The following is a 26,152-nucleotide window of genomic DNA, read 5'->3' on the forward strand; positions in this document are numbered from 1 at the left end:
GTTCTGTCCCAGACTAAAGCCATTCTTAGATGACTAATACAGGGTTCCCACTCTTCCTGAAAAAACCTGGAAATTCAGAGACTAGATTTCCAGTACCGATGTTGTACTGAAATGTTTATATTGTATTAGATTGTCTACTGTATGTAAACCTAGATGTATATTTAGTTTGAAACTCGACTGTTGGTAGGATAGCAGCACCGCCCAATTTGGGGCCTGTAGGCCAAGTTTGGCCCACACCTAATTAACTTAAAATAATACACTTAAATAAATAAATAAAAATAAACAAAAACATACCAGTGCTAAAGAGGCCAGATTACCCTATTGTTACCGTTAGCAGTGATGGGCGTAGCAGTCACCTGTAATGAACGGTCTTCATCATGAACCTTGCATCATTAACTCAATGGACGCCAAACCCGAGAAAAGTTGGGTTTCATCGTTATTTTTTTTATTCGATATTTCCATTCATTATCCATCCAGGGAGCTTGGTGTTATCATAGGGAATGAGTCTGAGATCCCAAAAGTGCAATACCGGCCGCATCCTACCAGGCGGCGGTATCGAGCACCCTTTGAAACTCTGTCTTGGGCTGTGCGTCGATTATATAGGTCCGGGTGGACTTTTGCATGTCGGGCAAGGGGAGCGGTTGTCCCGATCGGCTTGAGGAGCGTCAAATGCTCCAGATGGATGATGTATGGCGGATTATGTTTGCTACACGATCGACACCAATACTGGGACTCGCGATCAGATAATTGGAATATTCTTTTTGGGACAGATCCTAGTCAAGGTAAGGGCTATATGATATCAATCTTGCGTTGATCAAAGCATGCCTTCATTGCGATCCGAGCGTATGTGTGTAACCAGGGCAGTACAGTGCGACATATATATCGCACGTGCTACAGCAACAGCGGTCTGTGCGATGGATGGATTTACTTCAATAGCACTGGTGCGATAGGGATTCGGTTCATATAGATACTCTTATTTTGAAAATCCTGTAGCGGGTCTCATTTCTGCCCACGCGCAGCTCCAGCTAGGCTCCGAAAGCTAGCAACGTTCAGGTGCATATGATACTCTTATTTTGAAAAAACTCTTGTGACAACTCGACGAGTCATATCCGCCCTATCCGTGCTTCTGCAAGGAGCAGCGCGTTGGTCGGTTGGTGCGCACTGCTGCGTTAACACAGCAGTGCGCCTACACGTCCCGAAATAAGTCCGTGGTGTTTTTTTTTTCTCGCAACGGGTCAAATGCATCTACATGCTTTGCACCGTCGCCATTCCTTTATGCGCACATCGCCTGAAATTAACGTTTATGTACCATTACAATCACTACAACGTTAGCAAGCTAACAAGCTAATCCTGATCAGAGGCAGAGGTGCAGAGCCAGCAGACACAGTGTGGACTGGGGAAAGGGAAATGGGGGGGCACTCTCTCCCCTTCCCTGTGTGTGTGCGTGCATGCGTTTGGAAAGACGATGAAGTCACTAGTCAGGACTCAGGACAGGAGTATATTATAGTAAACTGAGGATGGACAGATAATGTTGATATTCAAATATAAACAAGTTTCGAGAGGAGTGGAAGTTTGAAGACAGACTAGACTACAATATGATGCGGGGGTGGTGAGTTGAAACAGTGTGTGTGAATGAATGAATGAAAACTTTATTTAACAGATTGCAGAATGGGTACAGTACAGTACGGCTCAATACACACAATTGTTAAGGGGATGCAGACCAGAGAAAGACGTTTGTCTTGTTTACATCAGGGTCCCCCATTGTGTGTGTGTGTCCCAACCGACCCCACTTCTATGTTTCAATAAATTATTTGCATTTAAAACTATTAACGCTGACTCATTCCTTCAGTCCACTCAAAATTATGCTAATATTCCTTATGTTGTTTATGATATTAATTGAAAATAGCATATGAGAGTATCATAGTAATAATAACACATGGCGATATACTAAATGACAGCCAAACATGGCACTGCAACTAAATAACACAAATACAATAGGCACATTTGTGACTGTTACAAATATAACACGTTTTATACTTGTGCTACAAGATTTTGGCCTGTGCTACAAAACTATCAACCTCTGTAGCACCAGTGCTATGTGCAAAAAAAGTTAACGTACAGCCCTGGTGTAACGCTAGTCCATAACGTATTCCGTTGGTGACGATCAAAGCATCGAAAAACTACCCCCCACCCTTTCATGCATTCATGATGGAACATAATACCTATCATATGCATTTGATTTTCTAATTGTAGCGTGTGTAGGGACGGAACGCCAATGCATTTAGTATAATACACGTTGGGGGCTATTACCAGCCTCCCATGAATTACCCTAAAACCATACTTATATTCACCACGGTATAAAACGGGAATGTATGGATGACATTTTTTCTTATTTTTCACATATTGAACGATAGATACTCGATGTCAAATGGGCAATAGTATTGTATCCATAGCTATAATATAGTTATAGCCCTGCAAACACTGCCACGTATTCCTATACTTTAGAACGCTGGCCTTTTAGCCACACATTACACAGCGCCCTCTGGCGCTGATCGAGTTAAAAGAGGAGGACTAAAACTGTGGTTGTGTTGATACTAGTGCTGTCCTGGATTGTCAAGAAAAATACCTGTAAAAGTCCTGGAAATATTTCTCAAAAAGAGTGGGAACCCTGTAATAGTCAGAGGAATTAGTCGACTCGTCGATTTGTTGATTTAATTATCTGTGAAATTGTGTTTCCCCACATGCAATCATGCAGAAGGACATCTTTAAATCAGCAGTTTTACCTCCATCTATAGTCATCTACAAAAAAACAACAATATTACTGTTTAACTCTTTCTCTGCCATGCATTAGCCTCATCCTGTAGCAGCTACCACCAGCGCTGTAAACGGTGGGAGTCGCTCACCTTGTTTGCAGGGCTATAACTATTTAAATAATATAGCTATATATGCAATACTATGGCCCATTTGACATCGAGTATCTATCGTTCAAGATGTGAAAAAGGAATATTTTTCCATCCATACATTGTCGTTTTATACCGTGGTGAATAAAAAAAGTATAGTTTTAGAGTGGTCTAGGCGGGTAATTCCTGGAAGGCTAGTATTAGGCCGTGACCAGTGATGCCACAGATTACTTGTAAAAGTAATCCGATTACTGATTACTGATTACTCATTTAAAAAGTAATCCAAGTTACTTTACTGATTACTTGATTATCAGAGTAACTTAGTTACTTTGAAAGTAACTAGGTTACGAAGTCGTCGTCGTTCCCCCAACAGTTTTTTTTAAACGCTTTATTGAAAGTGCATAAATTGTTTTTAACTTGTTTCTCTGCACATAACGTAAATTGTTAAACTAGTGCTTCAGCTTCTGTACCATCAAGTATGGTAAAGCAACAGTCTATGATGCTCACAGCATTAGAGCAGCCAGCCAGTGGTTTTACAAAACCAGTGTATCCATTCACATCTAACAAATGCAGGCTGAACTATTCAATTATATCAACTGTAACTATTAAATTGTTTTTATAAATGTCTCTCTATAAACATACAATCAGTCTCTCTTTAACATGTAAATTAACTGTAAATCTGGCAAATAAGAGCTTTTGCTCTGCCACCATCAAATATACATTAATCAATAGGGAAAGAAACAATCTCTCTCTTTTGCTGTTTGGCTGGCCTCCGAGTCCTCCTGTACCTAGTCGAAGCGTCGGCTAGTGTTGTGATTCCAGATGCTTTCAATGCAATTGGATGTGCTGTTTTTAGCGGTAGACAGTATTTTGACTGAGGCTACGTTTAGACGAGCGTTTTGGGGTGGAAGTCTGAACAGAAACCGCAAAAGTCTTCCTACGGTTTCACTTCGTTTAGACAAGCGTTTTGGGGTGGAAGTCTCAGACGAATGCAGACGAGCCCTGCTGTCACACGATTGGCGCATATGTCACATGACGTGCTGTGAAGACCCGCCCTACTCTGCCTCTGATTCGCAGACTGTGGATGGGGAATGTGATTGGGCCAAAGCAGAGTCACTCACAGACAGAGAGTCCAGTCACGCCGCGGGACACATTCTTGTGTAACCCTTTCACTGCCACACCACGTCACTCCCAAATAAGAAAAACAGCTCAACATGTATTTTTGACTGTCGAAAACGAAATAAAATACTGCATTCCGCCTGCATTATGAATTTATGATGAGATAGTAACGAAATAGTAACGCACAGCCACTTGGACAAGTAACTGCAATCAGATTACTGGCTTTTAAAGATTAACGCGTTAGATTACTATTTTCGGGGGAAGTAATCAGATTACAATAACGCGTTACTTAGTAACGCGTTACCGGCATCACTGGCCGTGACGCATATTATACTTAATCCATTGGCATTTCGTCCCTATACATGCTACAATTAAAAATTCAAATGCATATGATCGGTATATTATGTTCCATCATGCATGCATGAAAGGGGGGGAGGGGTCGTCTCTGATTAATTGATTGTCAATAACTGCATTCATTAGTACAACAGCATACGCGGATCAGGGCGTTGGCTATGAAAACAATGGACAACCAAGCTGGAATTGACATTAAATTGCTCTTACCTGTGGCCGATGAGACTCCAAAAAGAATATTCCAATTATTTGATTGCCATCTGCTAGATCGTATGTCCATTTGGCCCACATCATAACCCCCAAAAGCATAATGATTCTGGCGTCCCGAAGGCGATTCAATGCGATCGGGTGTATATCTTGATCCACGTTACAAGAATACTCCGCCCGGATGACTTTCAATGACGCACAGCCCCACACACAGAGACACAAAGGGAGTGCAACATCGGCCGCATACCACCAAGCGGCGGTATCGGACCTTTGCGATCTCAGACACATTGCCACACAGTCCCACAGCATACCTGGATTATTTATGAATGGAAATAGCGAATAAAAGAAATAACAATCATAATAACGAGTATACTCGTTGTTGGCGTCCAACGATTGGCGGGCTATAACGAGTATACTCGTCGATGGCGGGGAATGAGTTAATATTGCTGTATTATTTGTTTATATATCATACTGATATTTAGACTAGGTCCCCAAACTGAATTGAAGTGAATGAGGAGCCTGACACCTGGGAGGCAACCGGGACAGCAGTGGTCGCTAGTGGGACTGCTGCATTTTGACAAGTTCTACTAAAGTGAAATATCCCTTTTTAAATCTAGTGCGTACCAGATATGGGCTTATCATTTTTCAGGGAATACCGCATACAGCATGGGAAAAATAATTGACACAACATCACACAGACACACACTGCCCCTTTACTGCCATTATTTTATTTTACTGCCATTATTTATATTCACTAGGTTACCACTGCTGCTAGAAGTTCTCTTTTACCTCTATATTTATTTCACTCATTCATAAATTTTTTAGCGGTTTATATTGTATATACCGGTAGTCCTGTATAGTGTGTTTACATTGTGTCCTATGTTACTTTGTTTATAGTGTCCTATAGGTTACTTTGTTTATATTGTCGATCTTTTTATATACACCATGGGAATGGTCTGTATCTTGCACATTATGGGAAATGACAATAAAGTTGACTTTGATAATTAAACACTCATTGTTGTGAAGGGCCAGATTAAACTGAGAATTTACCTTTATTGTTTGATATACTTTGTATATTATTTATATATATACACGGAATATCCCTTTACCTGCGTTCAGACCAGAGTAATATTCGCTCTCCTATTGGACAGCGCCCCCAGGCGCCAGCGCGCAAGCCCCCAACGGCAAGTTCAAAGACAACTGCAGGCATGTCGGAACATGCCCGGAGTCAGCGTAGTAATACCAGACAAGGACTGAGGTTGGGACTAGATATTCACTTAAGTATAAATACGGCGCAGGTGTGAACAGCAGCAGTTCGGTAAAACAGTGAAGTGAGCAACCTTGCGTCTAAACAGAGCATTGAGAACCGCGTGCGAATAGAATGGTAAAAGTGTCAGAGTTTAATGAAGTAACGTTGAGTTCGACTTAATCTAATGTGAAGTAAATAGTCGTTCATTTATTGTATATCGTGCGGCTACAGTTCTTTCGTGTGTAGTATTACCCAGCGGTTCGTCGTGTCTTTAGCTAGTGTACTTAACCAGGCTGTGTGGCCTAAATACGTCGCCCACACCCGAGGAGTCCTAGGCGGAGAACCGTTGGACATGTACACAGGAGAATCGGCGTCGGCGATTGCAGAACCATTACTGGTTGGATTATATTGATTTGGAACGTGGTACCCGGAGAAGAGCATCGTTGATTTCCACTATCGTTTGGGATTCAACCTCGTGAGGATTACAACTCGGGTCGGCCTCGTGGACGGGGCTGGCTAGCTGTCATCAATGCTGTCGAGCATCTGGATTACAATTATTACTTTGCTGCTGATCAAGGGAGTTTACAAGGACCGACTCGTCTCTTTATTCCTCATTGAATCAGACGGAGTACCCGAACATTCCTCTACCCTCCAGGCCTTACACCCCCGGAGGGAACCCATTGTCTCCAGTCGGTACCAGTGTTGCCCTATATAGTTGCTACTATACGACAGGTGGTGTCAACTTAGACCCATCGTAGGATTCCTGCTATTCTTAGTGACTCATGCTATTGACTGACTTTACGTATATTCTTCGCCATACAAGCGCGACCCTAATTCTCATTCTGTAACCTAACGTTGCCTAATAATAATAAATTACCCTCAAATACTATTTCTTTGTCAATGCCGTATTCTTGTGGGTGTTCACCATCTATATTTGATGTACTGTCTGGCCAGTAATTAAAGTACATAACTAGCAGTGGTTTAATCTATCACAATCTTTAATACAGTCAGGGTTTTGTAACCCCTCAGTTACACTCATCGTCTAATATAGACCAAACCAACAGATGAATCGTCTGAAAGGAGGTAGCACTAACTATGCTAAGGGTTGTAATTGTACTGTTAGACAATAACAGGTGAAGGGCTTCTATGATACCAGGCATAAGTCATATATCTGAAATGTGTGTGAACTGCTCTTAACATCTCTTGTTTGTCTTGGTGCGTTTCTTTCCCGCCAGTCTCACCAGAGGCAGCACAATAAAGACAAGCCGTACAAATGTCCCAACTGCTACCGCGCCTACTCGGATTCAGCGTCACTGCAGATCCACTTGTCGGCGCACGCCATCAAAAACGCTAAAGCCTACTGCTGTAGTATGTGTGGCCGGGCATACACCTCAGTGAGTATAATAAAGCCTTTAGACAAATGACCATACACCTCAGTGAGTATAATAAAGCCTTTAGACAAATGACCATACACCTCAGTGAGTATAATAAAGCCTTTTGACAAATGACCATACACCTCAGTGAGTATAATAAAGCCTTTAGACAAATGACCATTCACCTCAGTGAGTATAATAAAGCCTTTAGACAAATGACAATACGCCTCAGTGACTATACTAAAAATCAAGCCTTTTAGACAAATTACCATATGTTTGTTTTGAAGAGATCGGAGTCAGAATTTATTAGGAATTTGTCTTGGTGACAAATGGCACAGACATGTCAACAACATATCTCAGTGTATGACAGACAAATGGTACAATTGTAGTCCCCTCTACATACTGTGCTGAGGGACAGCCCCATATACAGTGGATGGGGACAATATGCTTATTTCACGATTCGATCCAACAATATGGTCTAGCTTAATAAAAGTTAAATGACAACAAAGTATGACTGCAGAATTGTGTTTTTCTTTCTAGCAGTGGCTTGATTGAATACTTCACCAAAATAAAGTGCTCATTTATTTTTGCACATAATCTCACACACATCCAAAAACATTAGATTTGCACACATTAATTTAATTCGATTTTTTAAGTTTGAATATGGCCACCAGTGATGTAATCAACGACATTAAATCCTTGTTAGGTTAATTATAGCTCAGTGAAACAATAAAGTAGTAGTCCCTATAAGACATTAATCTTAATCTACATTATTTCATTGAACTATAACAACACAAAAGGATTTAATAAATGTTTATTTGTATTTTCTTATGTAAACTTTATTAAAAAATGTATAGAAAATGAAATATAAACACCCCCCTCCCCACTGCCCCAGCTCAACCACCTTCCCCACCCAAGACCCCGCCCTCAATCCCAGGACACCGACCTCCGCCACATCCCTAGGATAATAAAAAAGAAAGCATGAAATAAATCACAAATTAACAAAAATTATGTCGGTCATTGTCCTGTGATTTATCATAGATTTCTACTATAAATGTATTGTTTGTCTAGTTTTATGTTAAAAAAGGGAAAATAAAAAACATTTGTTCAAAAAAAAACAAATTAACAAACACTAAACACTACAGTATGAACAAACAAAGCAAAAACAAATAAGAAAAGAAACAACATTTTAAAAGGGAAGGTAGCTACAGCTCAGGCCCACATCACATCAGGGTATGTGCCTGGGTGATAAAGGGTCTCAAGTTTGCTCAAATTTGGCAAGAGATCTTACTTAATCCAACTGCTGTGTGTAGGTGGGGAGACATGCTTCCACTTATTATTCCAATATAATGTCTAGCTGAGTGTGAGGAGAAGACCACTACAGTTAGAAACTCCCAGGCAGAAGCCCAAAGACAGCTGTAATAGGATCCGGGTCAACGATTCTATCAAATATTTATTTGAATGTATTAGAAATGTGTGTCCAGAGAGCCGGACAGGACCGTCTGCTCACATCAGTTACAGGACTAATAGGGGTCTGCTTACATCAGTTACAGGACTAACAGGGGTCTGCTTACATCAGTTACAGGCAGTACTAACAGGGGTCTGCTTACATCAGTTACAGGACTAACAGGGGTCTGCTTACATCAGTTACAGGCAGGACTAACAGGGATCTGCTTACATCAGTTACAGGCAGTACTAACAGGGGTCTGCTTACATCAGTTACAGGACTAACAGGGGTCTGCTTACATCAGTTACAGGCAGTACTAACAGGGGTCTGCTTACATCAGTTACAGGACTAACAGGGATCTGCTTACATCAGTTACAGGACTAACAGGGGTCTGCTTACATCAGTTACAGGCAGGACTAACAGGGATCTGCTTACATCAGTTACAGGCAGTACTAACAGGGGTCTGCTTACATCAGTTACAGGACTAACAGGGGTCTGCTTACATCAGTTACAGGCAGTACTAACAGGGGTCTGCTTACATCAGTTACAGGACTAACAGGGGTCTGCTTACATCAGTTACAGGACTAACAGGGATCTGCTTACATCAGTTACAGGACTAACAGGGGTCTGCTTACATCAGTTACAGGACTAACAGGGGTCTGCTTACATCAGTTACAGGCAGGACTAACAGGGGTCTGCTTACATCAGTTACAGGCAGGACTAACAGGGGTCTGCTTACATCAGTTACAGGACTAACAGGGGTCTGCTTACATCAGTTACAGGACTAACAGGGGTCTGCTTACATCAGTTACAGGACTAACAGGGGTCTGCTTACATCAGTTACAGGACTAACGGGGGTCTGCTTACATCAGTTACAGGCAGGACTAACAGGGATCTGCTTACATCAGTTACAGGACTAACAGGGGTCTGTTTACATCAGTTACAGGCAGGACTAACAGGGGTCTGCTTACATCAGTTACAAGACCCCCCACATTTCATTGTATACTTGTATGCTGTGACAAATAAAACTCTTGTGACTTGACTTGACTACAGGCAGGACTAACAGGGGTCTGCTTACATCAGTTACAGGACTAACAGGGGTCTGCTTACATCAGTTACAGGACTAACAGGGGTCTGCTTACATCAGTTACAGGACTAACAGGGGTCTGCTTACATCAGTTACAGGACTAACAGGGGTCTGCTTACATCAGTTACAGGACTAACAGGGGTCTGCTTACATCAGTTACAGGCAGGACTAACAGGGATCTGCTTACATCAGTTACAGGCAGGACTAACGGGTCTGCTTACATCAGTTACAGGCAGGACTAACAGGGGTCTGCTTACATCAGTTACAGGACTAACAGGGGTCTGCTTACATCAGTTACAGGACTAACAGGGGTCTGCTTACATCAGTTACAGGACTAACAGGGGTCTGCTTACATCAGTTACAGGACTAACAGGGGTCTGCTTACATCCGTTACAGGCAGGACTAACAGGGGTCTGCTTACATCAGTTACAGGACTAACAGGGGTCTGCTTACATCAGTTACAGGACTAACAGGGGTCTGCTTACATCAGTTACAGGACTAACAGGGGTCTGCTTACATCAGTTACAGGCAGGACTAACGGCAGGAAAGAAAACTGACAATCTTGCATTTGTGTAGTCTGTGCAATGTAAATTTTTTTATTGAATGAGTGCATGGCTAGCGCATATCGATGAGGGTTGAACAACGTCTAATATTGCCTCCCACTGCTCATCTGAAAGGTCCCCTTCCAGATCAATTCTTAATTTCTTTGAAGATCCTGGTTGATGATGTTCAATATGATTTATTCTGAAAGTGACTAGGCAATATGACCGTCAAGGCCATGTCACTCAGTCTAATTGCCAAAGACAATTCTTCACAATAACAGATATCACAATCTGTGAAATGATGGTGGGGTTAAAACTGTCAAAATATTTAACACACACTATTCCAGATTTTTTTTGCAATTCCTTAAAGGAAAACTCCAACATTTTGGGAAATTAGCTTATTTGCCATCTACCCTGGAGTTAGACAAGAAGATACATACCTTTTTCTTCTCTGTGCATGCAGTAGGAGTAGGAAGACACGCACCATTAGCCTAGCTTAGCGTCAGTCACTGGAAGTAGGTTCCTCCATTAGCCTAGTTCCCAACGTCTTCCTACTCCTACTGCATGCACAGAGAAGAAGAAGGTATGTATCTTCTTGTCTAACTCCAGGGTAGATGGCAAATAAGCTAATTTCCCAAAATGTTGGAGTTTTCCTTTAACATTTAAAAACATGGGAATGATCAAACATGTTCTATAATATGCTTTCCCAGAAACCCTGTAGAACTTTGAAACCATTTTGTTGTGTTCCGTTTGCTCTCTTTCCAGGAAACCTACCTTATGAAGCACATGTCCAAACACACGGTGGTGGAGCACCTGGTGAGCCACCAGTCACCTCAGAGGACAGAGTCGCCCAGTATTCCCATACGCATCTCCCTCATCTGAGGTCCCCGGCCACACGGCACCAGGTTGGATACACAGCCAGGCTGGAGCTCAGGAGCCCCTCTGCACACGCGGCCATCTAGGCCTACATTAGCAAATGACACCTGACATAAGCATTCAGTGCTAGACACGGTATACAGAACCCCCCCCCCCTTGTTCCTGTTTTGACACGGGCGGTCTGTCGAAATGAGCACAGCGCATTTTTCTTTTGTGTGTGAATGTAATATTACAGCTAGATGATGTCCAGAGGATCAAATAGCTAAGAATGTCTTACGTCAGATTTAATAAGCACTTTGGTAGGCGTCATGTAAACTGCTGGATGCATTAGCCCTGAAATTCAATAGTGATCTTTTTCCTTCTTCTTCTTCTTTTTCTACTACTTCTTCCATGAAATGGGTTTCCAAAATGTGCCAGATGATATTTGCCCTTAAAAGGAATTGAGAAAGAAAGAAAAAACAACATGTTTTGTGGGTGTGTTCTGGAGACATCCAAAGATAATCTTAAAGCACTTTTAGGCCTTTCGTGGTTTTGGCTCAAATTAAATCCTGTTGGATGGAAATGCAGAGAGGCAGTAGTTGAGGCAGCTAAAGAGTATAGACTGTGTCGAAATTAAAGTTTTGTTTTTGTTCACTTTTTTTATTTTATTTGTAGATTTTTGCATAAGTATACGTTTACAGGGTCATAAAAAAACTAGATTTGGAGAAAGGCAATCGGAGCTTTGTGGATGACAATTCAATGTTATGATTGTATTAAAAGTAGGTTATTAATAATTACGTTGAGACGAACAATAAAGCAACGCTAAATGTAAAGATATAAATAAATGTTTTATTTCCCAAATGTTGGATAATGACCCCATTTTATATTCACCTCTAAGGCGTCTTTATGATAATGTTTCAATCTTGTCCGATGCAAAAAGGCATTATCGTCAGATGACATTCAGCATTTATCTTTTAAGCTGTTAATCTCACGCCCAGGTAACTAGTGCCATATGAACCTTATTCTGGTTTTTATTTTTTTTTAAATGTATTGTAATGTTTTAAGCTTTCACACTGTATTATAAAGCATAATGTTTATTTTATGTCCGTGTATTAGAAAAGGATTGCATTGCATTAAATACGTCCTCGTACATGAGTCGACTTCAACTCAAACTTTGCATCACGCTACAATTTCTGAAATAACTCAAATTGAAGATAATTCTTAAATCAAGTGAAAAGGTAAATCATTGGACCAAACATTTTAAATGTTAAAGCTACAGTAGGTAAGATTTAAAATGTGTTAGAATTTTGCTCCAGTACATATCTTAAACATACTGTACACTGACTCAGTGTACTGTAGCCAGCAGTGCAGATATATTCCATTCTAAAGTTTCACAGCCAGGCTCGCCCCTTCTAACCAATCAGAGGAGCTCAAAAGGATGACATTACATAAGAACAGAATGTAATGATCGAGTCTAAACGGTCCTCACTTTGTCGGGCCAGCAGAAGTGAATGTTAATTGAACGTAATAATGTGTGTGGTTGTGTCTACATGGTCCCCATTCCTTTTAGTCGTTCTCGTATAACTATTCCGACCCAATATATAGGTTTTTTTGTTTTCGTTTTACTCCATATAAAACCTATTAGCTAGCTTTACCCATTTGAAATTAATTGCAGTATGAGTCATATTCCATGGGCCTATATGACGAGTTAATGTGGAGGAGATGCTTCTGCTTCGATAAGTGTTTCTTTTGTATTATTATTCTTTTCATTGTACACAGTATTGTTTTTTGTATTTTTACTGTAACTTTAGCCTCTGGTTACTTGGGACGGTACTAGCAGGTGACCCTGTATTGTCCAGGGTACTCATGAAAGGTGCTAAGGCTAGACACGTATTTGAGATGGAAGTGAGAATAATGTAAAATACATATACAGTATATAGTATTGTTTTCAAAAAGAAAAAAAAGTCAGAAAAAAGAAACCTAGTACTCAAGCCACTGGCCTGAAAACAGACATTATATGCCAACAACAGACCCTGCCTCTTCGACTTTACTATGGGGAAATGTACATTGCTGTACTGTGACATGTTACTCATTTATAGTACAGTAGTACCTATTTTAATTTTTCATCAACTTTCTATTTGGGTTTTGTAAAGGTATGTTTATGTATGAACCTTACTGTAATGATTTTAGCCGACCCATATGTTATTAATATTAGTTATTTTTTTGTTTTTGTTTTGTTATTTACGTATAAGCCTTAACTGTTTAATCATTTGACAACCATTCTATTTCCATACTCTGTATTGTGTTCTGCAGTATTCAGTCTTGTAAAACTTTTTTTTCCTTCCGCATGGAGCATCCCAGCTGTAACCTGTATGATAACTGTTTAACCCATGTTCTCTATAAAAAAAAAAGTTATTGCGTAGATTTATTACACTTTTCCCTGTCTTGCATTGTGGTTTCATATGATGTTTCTAGACAACTAAATATGCACAGCCAAGACTGAGAAGTAAAACTAAGAATATCAATGTTTAAAGAAAAAAAACAATTTGTATCTTTACCTTGTTTAATAAACAGACTGTTATAAACTTACCATTGAGTGTCAGTATTTGACTTGTTTTCATTATGTAGACCTATAGGTATTTCAGCTTTCAGAGAATTTGATAAATGAACCTGACAAAGAAAAAAACAGAACATTTTGATTGTGACCTTTTATTTATGAAAATAACTGTTTACAAAACACGTATTTACAGAGTACATCAAGAATCAAGGGTCATTTTTCATGACGACATTTCAATTTTATGTGTACACAAATACAGGCTATTGTTGGATGGTATTCTCTCAGTATAGCAGCAAGACAAAGTTGAAATACTTAGTTTCAGGCACGTAGAAGACAAAATGGCCAATCGTTTCCACAGTGTACCACTGGATAAAAAAATTTGTCAGTTCTTAGTGAAAAAAAAAAAATCTCTTCTGATATTCTCTGTTCTGACTTCCACTAGGATACAATTCTTACTGCAAAAAACATAAGCAGTGTGTTAGGGCCCATGACATGCTTTGGAACTATACATTCATAGTATTCTATCTCAGACATCTTGGTCACAAACCGCAGGTGACTCTAATGATATAGCAGGTGATTGTCATTAAATCACAACTGTGGCCAATGAGCTGTGGCATTGGGCCATATTGTATGGCAAAAAAACACGAGAATACTATGATTGACTTACTAGAAAAGTTCCTTTCCTGGGCTTTCCTCTGTATTACCTGACATCCTGATCTAAAGAGTTCCTTACCTGGGCTTTCCTCTGTATTACCCAACATCCTGAGCTAAAGAGTTCCTTACCTGGGCTTTCCTCTGTATTACCTGACATCCTGATCTAGCTAAGCCACAAACAAGAGGTTTCACACTATATTTAGATGTGGCTGTAGCTGGGAAGTGATAAGGTGAAGCAAAGCCCCCTAAGCTACAGAATATCAAACCCATAGTCCAGTCGTATTACAATACATAATGTGGACCTGTAATATTACATCACTTGTACCACTTGGTATCAACATAATTTGTCAACGTAAACCTGAAGTTCTAACAACTTGATATAATTTAAAATGTAATTTGCCAACAAAAGCATAAACATATAATCTTTTCACAGAAAACAATTGAATTGCCAATTTTGGATTTAAGTGGGCCAAAATTAAGTTTAAGTGCTCATTTTATATCAGTCTATTTATCATTCAATTATCTATTTAAATGTCTATTTGACATTAGATACATTAAGATTTGTGTCCTCATCATGTGCCATTAGATCAGAAGTTTCTCAGAGTTCTCACTTGCTTTGTTCTTTAAACTGTGATATCTGGACAAATCCCAGGCAAGAACACAGATCAGTGCATTCACAAAAGATTGTACCACAACACAACTTGTGTTTCCTATCAAGCTCCCACTACAAAGGTCCTAGAAAATATTATATTGAAACTCAGGCTTTTCAGCAAATCCCATAATGTGTTCACTCTAATGCCTTTGGCGTCCCTTAGTGTTCACAGAGAAGGCAGCAGCTACAAGCCAGACCAGGGAGTGGCAGCATCCTATATTCCACTATCATCTACGTCTAGATATAAAACACAACAACAGTGTTGTTGCAGTGAAAATCCCCTTTTGAACAAGGGCTAATTCCATCATCATGTACTTGTTAACTTTCTTTCATCTGGGTCTTGTGTCCCAGACACCACTTCACAACTTAGCCACTTTAACGTGATCTGGGGCTTCTTGTTGCCAGATGTGAAACTCGACTATCTGAAACTATTTGCCAAATGGCTGAGTGGTCCAACTCAGTGGTCCCTTCTTACCAAGTCAGCGTTGGACAGCCACTTAGCACTGTGTAACCTAGTAACACCACTCAGAGAGCACAAGTTTATGTTGTCTGGCAAGAGTCACGTGTGGTTTTGGAATGTCTCAAATCTCATTTAAGCTAAATCCAATGGCAACAAATTACCACTTCCAAACATTCAAGTGTGGAGTGTCCACACTGGAGTGGCCCAGTATATGGTTCGAGATTGGACCTCACGCTTGATGCTAGCTGGACATTAAAAAAAACGTTTCAGTGGAAGTCGCAGCTGTCATCCTGTGGCAAACTCGAGCCCTGCCACACACACACACACACACACATACACACCATCACCTAGCCCTGTCCTACCTTGTCACTCCCCACACTGGGGCTCTCCTCTGGGTCTTTAGTGTCTAAGGAAACTACAGGAGAGGTGAGGTTCAGGTAACCCAGCTCTGAGAGCTGAGACTGGGGATTGGAGAAAGAAGCCTGAGTGCACTCCCCCGCATGCTGGCCCACCTTCACCCGAGTGCACTCCCCCGCACGCTGGCCCACCTTCACCCGACAGATGGCGTCCAGGAAGCCAAGCGGGTCACACACACCTGACGTCAGGCTGGTGGCAGACAAGAGAAGACATGCAGCAATCGGTGAGTAACGGCAGACAAAAGGCAATTCAGCAGTGGCCTGGCCCGCCCACTGCTGGAAGACTGCCACATTGCTACAAAACTTATAAAGCACATATAAAATGAATAAGCTCACTGCTTAGCCCAAAACAATAAAGTACAGGTCAGTCATCATATAATTAGTCCATATATTATGATAAAAGTATCTGAAACGGTGTGCATGGCACTCACTACCATGCAGTCCATTCCACTCAATGTTCTACGATAAAAAATACTATGCCTACTAAGAATGACATTAAGGGTTTGACAAAGGAGTCAAAATTGTGTGGAGGCAGTTTAACAACACACAAGGTCTATATCAACTACTAGGGAATCATTTCAGACAAAAGAAATGAGACCCTTTTAGAAATCCAAGCCGTCCTCCTACCTCAGGGTAGACGTATGCAGGATGCTGTCCCCGGGGACACTTTCAGACGGAAACATTTTCTTCACATCCTGCTGGGAAAACCAACAAGCCCCTTTTTATTAACAACAAACATCGAAAAAACTTTTCTCCTACTAAACTTAAAGGTATAAATCCAAATTAAATTTGTCTTGGTGGGTTGGGGGGCATACACTCCTTCCACAATTAATATAAAATAAAACTCGTTTACACAGTATTCAAATGAAATATATACAAAATAATTGCTATTTACTAGTAAGTAGTGAGAACGATGAGCATATATTGTTTGATAAGGTGAATTGAGTTTATTATTATTGTAACTGAGGGGTACAATTCCCTGACTGTATTGATAAGTATGGTATCATTAAACCACTACCGCTTTATGTACTTTAATTACTGGCCATACAGTACATGATATATAAATATGATGAACACTTCCCACAATGAATCGGTTCCACACAAAGGTGTAATCAAGTATTTATTGCAGCAAAAGGTACATAATATACTTCTCTGTATTTTACTTTGGATGCGCTTATAAGGCAAAGGAATGTGCGTAGGCAAATCAATAATGAATGTCCATTCTCTGGTTACGCAGGAGGTAATTATACAACCTGAATCTTAGGGAATTATATCTATGGTACACTAGTAATATATAGCGGGAGATACTGGAAGGGTCCCCCCGGTTGTAAGCCAGCAGGGGTAGAGGATCTGTCGGTAGTAGAGAGTCTGGTCAACGATGACTAAGGAGACTCCAAGTACAGGAGACGGTGCAATAGTCTCTTGATCCACAGACGAATACAGCTGTTCTCCGTAGACTGTAGCTCCACAGTGAAGAAAGCTAGCCGGCCTCAGGCTCTCTGAGGCGCAGACTCGACTGGTCTCCTCACAGGGTAAATCCAACACGTGTAGGCGTCGGCGATTCTCCGCTCCATAAATCACAGGACCAAAACAAATATAATCCAGCCGCAAAGGGCTATGTAGTCGTCGGGTAGATTAATCCAGTGTACATGTCCACACGGTTCTCGTCTAGGTCTCCTCGGGTGAAAGCGCCATGAAAGCAGCCCAGCCTGGATAAGCACTCTAGCTGGTACGAGGAAGCGTTGGTGATGCTGGTCACTGTAGAACTTTAGCCGCACGATACACTATACACAAATAGACTATTACTGACTTAATAGAAATATGTCGCACTCGACGGTATAGCGCCAAACTCTGACAATTCAGTTATTAATTCGCACGCGGTCTCAATGCTCTATTTGGGGCCAAACAGGCCATACTTCACCGCACGGAGTATCGTGGGTGAGGCTTCAACTTATTGGGTAACTCTACTTCTGTATTCACCTGCGCCATATTTATATGCACGGCGAACAATCTAGTGCCAACCTCATTTCTGTCTCGTATCCCTGGGCAAGGCCGGGCATGTACAGACATGTCTTGACGGTGGCTTTGAACCCGACTCTGGAGGCACGGCCCCGGCGCCTGTGGACCGCTGTCCAATAGGAGAATGAAATATTATGGTCTGTAATAGGCTAAAGGGATATTCCGTGTATATGTACAAGGAATATACAAGGGATATCAAACGATATACAAATACTATGCAATATATATCAATCAATAAATATATATATTCGGTTTAATCTGATCCTTTGTAACAGCCGCCTCCTAATTAGTCCCACCTAATTAGCTAAGCAGAGACAGATTAACCGCACTGTCCACTACTCAATGTCTGTTGTGAGGGGGTCGGGCAGTTCACAAAGTCATGGGGTCATGGTCGTCATCGATAGTATCGGGGAGCCTTGGCAGTTCTATTAGCCTCGCCACGGGTGTAGATCCGTCCTTGGACGAGCACTTCGGCTGCTCGGACCTTTCCGTCGGCACCGGTGATCACTTTGCTTACGCGGCCAGCCGGCCACACAGCTCGGGGTAGTGACTGGTCGATAATCATGACGACTGTTCCTTCTGTCAAATTGTCTCTCTCTTTCACCCATTTCTGGCGGGTCTGTAGAGACGGTAGATAGTGGAGTAGGAAGCTGTTCCAAAACTTGTCAGCCAATACTTGACTGTACCTCCACATTCTTCGGCCGTTCGCTTCTTCAGGCCTGTACATTGTCTGTGGTAGCGCGGGGTCCAGCCGCACCATCAAGAGTGTGTTGGGGGTGACTGGGTCGACATCTGCTACATCACTTGAGACGTAACCGAGGGGCTTTGAGTTCAATACTCCCTCGATCTCCGTGAGGACTGTCATTAGGACTTCTTCCGCCACGGTCTGGGCCCCAAGCACGGCGTACAGGGCTGTCTTTATTGAACGTACTTCTCGTTCCCAAGTTCCACCGAAGTGAGGTGCGTTCGGGGGATTAAACTGGAAGTCAATCTGGGATGGAGCGAGGTGGGTCTTAAGTTCTGGGCCCATAGCTTGGAAGCTCTCTCTCAGCTCTCTTTCTCCGCCTTTGAAGTTTGTCCCGTGATCAGACAATAATATAGACGGTTTGCCTTTCCGCGATGTGAATCTTCGGAAGGCCATAAGGAATGAGTCTGTGCTCATGGTTGGAAGGAGTTCTATATGCATCGCTCGGGTGGTCATGCATTTGAATACAATACCCCACCGCTTCTCGGTTCCTCTTCCTTTCTTTATATACAGCGGGCCGAAACAGTCCATACCGGTGGAGTGAAAAGGCTTGTCGCCGAGTCGGAGGCGACAGGGAGGTAGGTCAGCCATCCGGGGTATACTGGGCTGCCCTCGCCACTTACGACAGTCTAGACAGGTTCGCTGGAAGCGCCGCACTGCTTCTCTCCCTTGCAGTATCCAATAACGACGTCTGATCTCCGCGAAGACTCTCTCTGCCCCGGCGTGATGCACATCCTCGTCGTATTTCTTTATGATCAGCTCTGTGACCTTGTGTCGGCTGTTTAAGACTATCGGGTACTTGACGTCATCCGGTAAGTCTGGAGCTCTCCGCAGACGACCACCCACTCTGATGAGACCATGGGCGTCGCTCTCGGGGGCTAGGTGGAGCAGTCTGCTGTCTGATGGGACGGGCTTTGCTCCCTGTAGACAGTCTAGCTCATCGGGGAACGAGTCTCTCTGGGCTCGTTGTAGTAGAAGAAGTTCTGCTTCTTCGTAGTCAGCTGCTGTAATGTCAGTAGTGAGCTGAACCTCTGGGTGGTGCCACAGGAATGTCTTTAGCTGCGCACTCTCTAGGGTGAGGCAATCGTCTATGTCGGGGTCTGTGGAGACGAGTGTGTTCAATCCACAGAACATAGATTTCTTGTTTTCGGCCTCCTCTTTACTCGCTTCCCGTGGGGTGGGTGTAGGCCACTCTTCTTCCGGGAGCTTGAGGAACTCTGGCCCGTCACTGTATAGGTTGTGACGGGTGAGGTCATCCAGGGACATTCCCCGGGTGATGACGTCAGCTGGGTTGTGTTTTGTGTCCACATACCTCCAGCTTGCTACTTCTGTTAAATCTTGAATCTCTGTGACTCTGACTCCCACGAAGACCTTGTATCTGCACGAATCAGACCGGATCCATGTGAGTACTGTCGTGGAGTCTGACTACAAGATTGTTCTTTGCACCGGAATGGTGAGTTCACGTTGGATTAACGTGGCGAGTTGCGCTCCTGCTAGGGCTGCGCAGAGCTCTAGACGCGGGATAGATTGTTGCTTTCGTGGGGCTATTCTTGAGCGAGCCAGGATGAAAGCAGTATGTATTTCTCCTCCCTCCTCTCGGGCACGCAAGTAGGCCACCGAACCGTAGGCTACTTCGGAGGCGTCGCTGAAGACGTGCAGGTCCATCTGGCACGTCTCCGGCCTCACTGTGGGTGGGAAGTAGCTGCGGCGTATGTTGACACCTGGGAGTGAGCTGAGTTCCGTCTCCCACTCTCTCCATGTGGATGCAAGGTGTTCGGGTATGGGGTCGTCCCAGCCCTGGTCCTTGTCCCATAACGCTCTTACAATCATCTTTGCCCTGGTGGTGTAAGGTAGAATACATCCCAACGGGTCATATTGTCTGGCGAGTGTTCTGTATACACTCCGTCTGGTGGTCGGTAGTGCAGTCGACCTTCCCTGCTCCTTGGTCAGGGGTGTGTGTTTATAATGGAGCGAGTCTGTTTTGAAGCGCCAGACTAGTCCTAATGTCATTTCTTGGGCTTCTCCTGGGATGGTCGCCATCCAGGTCTCGCTGCTTGCTGCCTTGTCCTCGGGGGAGAGGCTGCGCAATACTTGCGGGTCGCTGCTGGCCCACTGCCTGAGATCAAAGCCGCCTTTGATCAGGGAGGCGCGGAGCTTGAGTAGAAGGGCCTCGGCTTCTTCTGGCGTCGAGACGCTTTGCAGACAGTTGTCCACGTAGAAACTATTTCCTACACTTTGTCGGACCTCTTCATCAGCTGCTGGGTCCTCTGCGACGTGTTTTTGCAGTGCAAACGTAGCACAGCATGGGCTGCATGTGGTTCCGAAAGGGAGGACTTCCCATTGATAGATGGCTGGTTGCTCATCCCCGATCCTCTCTCTTCATAGGAACCGCAGCAGGGGCTTGTCCTCCTCCACTAGTCTCACCTGCAGGAACATCCCTTTGATGTCGCCGCTGATGGCCACCTTGTCTTGGCGGAAACGTAGTAACACGCCTAGTAGAGAGGGGCCGAGTGTTGGGCCGGGCAAGAGCTCTTTATTCAGATTTTGTGATCCGATCTGGTAGCTGCAGTTGAACACAATACGATCCTTGCCGTTGTGGTGGACTTTGTGGTGCGGCACGTACCATGATTCGGTCGTCTGATCGGCCTCTTTAATGTCAATTTTCTTTATGTGTCCCGCTGTGATTAGCTTGTTAATCTCAGCGCGGTACACCGTCTCTTGAGCGGGGTCTCTGGCTAGGCGCCGCTCTGTGTTCAATAGATACCGCTCCGTCGCTTCTTTTGGGGCGTGGAAGGTAGGCATACCCTCTCGCCTCAGGAGTGGAGTTGCGTATCTCATCACTCCGTTGACTTTGACTCTCTTTTTCCCCTGCTCGAGGAGGGCTATAGCGTAAATGTCTTCCTTGGAACGAATGTCTTTCTTTTCGTTCTTAAAGGGCATTGTCTCTAGTGTCCATAGCCTCTCGACATGCTGTAGGAGGGTGGTGTCTTCTTCTATCACTCTGGAGTGGAGGCAGTTAGTGGCTGCTGTTCGGTTAAGAGACTTAGCGAGGGGGCCTTGTAGTGTCCATCCTAGGCGGGTCTCGACTGCTGCAGGACAGCCTCTGGGCCCTGTGTGGACCCGGTCAATCGGGACGATGAGGTCTGCATGGTCGGAGCCTATCAGCAGGGTCGGGGTGGCACCGTCTATGAGCGGTATAGGTAGTTGACGCAGGTGCACATATTTATCCATCAGCTTGGCGATGGGGTAGGTGTACTGCGACAGGCCTATTTCTTGGCTGGTGAAAACATTAGTAATCCTATACCGTCTCTCTGGCTGCCCGCTTGCTGCGATAGTGAAGGAGACATTCTCGCCCTTTATCGTCTTTAGATCTCTTCTTATTGTCCGAATCGTCATCTGGTTTTCGCTCCCCCGCAGCCCCAGCTGGGCCGCAGCGGACGCGAGGAGGAGGGTCTTCTCTGACCCGTCGTCAAGGACGGCGTAAGTGTCCATGACCTTATCTTGGTAACTCAGTGTTACGCGGACCACCTTTAAGAGCACCCGGGCGCCCCCGCTGCTGGCGGGGTCAATGTACATAACACTTGCCTTTGTGCTGCTTGAGGGTGCAGGCTTTCTTCTGTTACTGTCGTGTAGGACATCTAGGTGGGCTCCGTCACACCGACTACACCTCTTCTTTAAGCGGCAATCGGCTGCCATGTGACTGCGCGCACATCGGTAACAGCGTCGGTTGGACTTTATCCATTGACTCACCTCGTCGGCGGTCATCTTCTTGAACGTGTCACATTGTGACAACCAGTGTTCCTTTTCGCAGTACGGGCACACCATCTTCCACTTCTCTTTCATCGAGGGGGTACTGTGGTTCTTGCTGCTCGGTACTGATTCTGATTGGTGCATGACGGTCCAATCTTCGGCCATCATTTGCTCTCCTAGGTCCCTCTCTGGAGCTTGGGGTGCTCCGCATGAACGTATCCAACCGTAGGCTGTTGACTTCTCTCGCCAGGAAGTCGGCTAGGTCTAGGAGGGATGGCTCGGGACCGTTAGGATCACGGTGGTCTCTTTGCCGCCTGAAGCGCTCTTGTCGGGCGGGCGGAAGCTTCTCTAAAATCCTCTCGACATTAGAGTTTGCGTACAGTTCGTGCATACCCTTTTCTCTTTGCGCTCCCAGCATCCCTACCAGGGATTGTACCTTGATAGACAGGTCATCTAGTGAGCGATTGTCTGTGGCTGGGGGTAGGCGGTCAATATGCCTTATCTCTTGTATTACGTAGTCCCATATGCGTCCATATCTTTGGTCGAGTGCTGCTAGAGCCGCTGTGTATGGGGTAGTAGAGGTGGCATAGGCCAGCGCTATATTGTGCGCTCGGGGCACCTTGAGGTGCTTCAGTAGGATAGCATACTTGTACGGTTCATCAGCTACATCGGACATCATTGTCTCTAAGCACATTCGTAGCTCCGTGTACTGTGCTCTGTTCTCGTGGGTGAAGTCCGGAAACGTCGGTGTGCCAATGTATGATGCCATGGATGGCTGGCACATCGGTGAGCGTTGGAAGAGAGGCCTCCTAGGCGAGTCTCCTCTTACGCCTCTTGGTGGGCTGGTACCTGCTGGGTACCATGGCCCGCGTATCCAGGTGCTGTTCCTCGGGGCTGGTCGTGCGTCAAGCTCACCCGTGAATTGAGTCGGGGGTCTGTAGCGCAGAGCCGCGGGGGTAGAGCCTGGGCTGTACTGGACCTCCTGGTCCTGTGGAGTACTGTGCTGCTGTCGGGCTTGACTCTCCTCCTCTCCCTCTTCTTCTTCCTCTGGCAGGTCCTCTAGATCCTGTAGTCGTCTATTTAGCCTCTCCGCGGTGTAGACCGTTTCTTCCTTGTAGCTGGGTCTCACTTGGACCGGTCGGGGAAGGGGTTCGGAGGGGGGTATAGGCTCTCTCTGGTGGTCGGGCTCAGGGTCGCTTGATCGGGTAGGGGAGGGTGCCCTTGACCCTTGTCTTGACGAGGCCCTGGAACCCCGTGCGGAGGGAGGGGGTGTTGCCCTGGTGATCAGCTGCTCCATTATCTGCGCTTGTAATCGGTCGCGCTCGGCTTCGCGCTTGGTGAGAGCGAGGTCGCGCTCTGCTTCTCTTTGGGCACCGGCAGCGGCGCGCTGGGCTTCGGCGGCGGCGTGCTGGGCTTCGGCCCGGTCCCTTACCATATTCTCTTCCGTCTGAAGGCGTCTAATCTCTAGACGTATACGATCTTCGTCGCTCCGTTGCTGCGCTTGAAGGCGTTCTCTTTCCATGGAAGAATGTTCGCGCTCACTAAGCGTCTGTGCTTGGAGTCGATCGCGCTCTGTTGAGGCTGCTAGGCTGGCGAGGAATGCCTGTGCCAGCATCTTGTCCGCCTCGCTGGGGGAAGACACTGGTTGAGGTGATCCGCTCCTGGCAGTACTCGTTGGAGATCTGTTCTCCTGTGGCGAGTCCTGGAGATCCATCTCCGGGGTGCTCTCCTCTTCTTGTAGCGGGTAGAGTTCCATCCCTGGAGGGCTGTCTTTATCCTGGAGCTCTCCGGGGACTACTTGTTCGGTCTTGGCGGGGGGTAAAGTCATGTCGGGTCCCTCCTGGTCCCTACCGTGAGCTTGGTCAGTTACGTTAGAACCCACTAGGGCCTCTATTGGCGGGGTAGCCTGGTCGATAGGGTCGGACATAATTTTACTAACTACTTTTTCCGCGTTTACCGTCTGTAGAAAGCTAGGTAGTATATTGGCAACGTAATCCTCTAAGTACTGAGGTGTCTGCCGTCTACGCTGCGGGCGATCTACTTTAGGAGAACCGTTTTGTGGAGTGTTCATCATAGGCCATGTCAATATTAATACCACTATATTAATATTACGCTAGTTACCCTCCGGCTCGAATGACCAATTGTAACTGAGGGGTACAATTCCCTGACTGTATTGATAAGTATGGTATCATTAAACCACTACCGCTTTATGTACTTTAATTACTGGCCATACAGTACATGATATATAAATATGATGAACACTTCCCACAATGAATCGGTTCCACACAAAGGTGTAATCAAGTATTTATTGCAGCAAAAGGTACATAATATACTTCTCTGTATTTTACTTTGGATGCGCTTATAAGGCAAAGGAATGTGCGTAGGCAAATCAATAATGAATGTCCATTCTCTGGTTACGCAGGAGGTAATTATACAACCTGAATCTTAGGGAATTATATCTATGGTACACTAGTAATATATAGCGGGAGATACTGGAAGGGTCCCCCCGGTTGTAAGCCAGCAGGGGTAGAGGATCTGTCGGTAGTAGAGAGTCTGGTCAACGATGACTAAGGAGACTCCAAGTACAGGAGACGGTGCAATAGTCTCTTGATCCACAGACGAATACAGCTGTTCTCCGTAGACTGTAGCTCCACAGTGAAGAAAGCTAGCCGGCCTCAGGCTCTCTGAGGCGCAGACTCGACTGGTCTCCTCACAGGGTAAATCCAACACGTGTAGGCGTCTGCGATTCTCCGCTCCATAAATCACAGGACCAAAACAAATATAATCCAGCCGCAAAGGGCTATGTAGTCGTCGGGTAGATTAATCCAGTGTACATGTCCACACGGTTCTCGTCTAGGTCTCCTCGGGTGAAAGCGCCATGAAAGCAGCCCAGCCTGGATAAGCACTCTAGCTGGTACGAGGAAGCGTTGGTGATGCTGGTCACTGTAGAACTTTAGCCGCACGATACACTATACACAAATAGACTATTACTGACTTAATAGAAATATGTCGCACTCGACGGTATAGCGCCAAACTCTGACAATTCAGTTATTAATTCGCACGCGGTCTCAATGCTCTATTTGGGGCCAAACAGGCCATACTTCACCGCACGGAGTATCGTGGGTGAAGCTTCAACTTATTGGGTAACTCTACTTCTGTATTCACCTGCGCCATATTTATATGCACGGCGAACAATCTAGTGCCAACCTCATTTATGTCTCGTATCCCTGGGCAAGGCCGGGCATGTACAGACATGTCTTGACGGTGGCTTTGAACCTGACTCTGGAGGCACGGCCCCGGCGCCTGTGGACCGCTGTCCAATAGGAGAATGAAATATTATGGTCTGTAATAGGCTAAAGCAGGGATCGGCAATAGGCGGCCCGCGGGCCGAAATTGGCCCGCCAGCAATAATTTCTGGCCCGTCAGTTTATTTTGAGAATATGATATTTATTTTATTTTAATCTTTTTTTTTATTATTATTATATTTATATTATATTATATTAATATTATATATATATATATTCTTTTTATTATATGCATACTTTATGTTTTATCCATGTTGAGAGTGAATAACAGGTGAGTGCAATGTACTGTGCTATAGGCTTGCTCAAAGTGAGGTGGACAGCGCTGGTGCTGAAATGGGAAACACGCAAGTCCATGAAATAAAAACACCAGTTCAGTAAATCATTCAAGCTTTATCTTTACTCGAGTCATGACTGACGGCACCACACATGCATGTGAACAGTAATGCAATAAAAAACAATGGAAA

The 26,152-nt window shown here is 44.4% G+C and overlaps 2 protein-coding genes across 3 annotated transcripts in view; one reads left to right on the forward strand and one right to left on the reverse strand.

Annotated features, from left to right (window-relative positions):
- znf362b (zinc finger protein 362b) overlaps positions 1–13,707 on the forward strand; it is a 28,444-nt gene extending 14,737 nt beyond the window's left edge. For both annotated transcript variants that reach the window (XM_084332762.1, XM_084332763.1), the window contains exons 8-9: positions 7,062–7,220; positions 11,041–13,707. In XM_084332762.1, the coding sequence (XP_084188888.1) occupies positions 7,062–7,220; positions 11,041–11,157 (276 nt within the window). In that variant the 3' untranslated portion in view covers positions 11,158–13,707. The remainder of the gene's footprint in view (positions 1–7,061; positions 7,221–11,040) is intronic.
- Positions 13,708–13,854: 147 nt separating this feature from the next.
- The window catches only part of ccdc30 (coiled-coil domain containing 30), a 90,373-nt gene continuing 78,075 nt past the window's right edge, over positions 13,855–26,152 (reverse strand). Inside the window, exons 26-27 of the mRNA XM_084332985.1 lie at positions 16,497–16,567; positions 13,855–16,059 (exon numbers count right to left, since the gene is read on the reverse strand). Of these exons, the coding sequence (XP_084189111.1) occupies positions 15,801–16,059; positions 16,497–16,567 (330 nt within the window). The 3' untranslated portion in view covers positions 13,855–15,800. The remainder of the gene's footprint in view (positions 16,060–16,496; positions 16,568–26,152) is intronic.

Source organism: Notolepis coatsorum (assembly GCF_963971535.1).
Source record: "Notolepis coatsorum genome assembly, chromosome: 17".
NCBI classification, from domain to species: Eukaryota; Metazoa; Chordata; class Actinopteri; order Aulopiformes; family Paralepididae; genus Notolepis; species Notolepis coatsorum.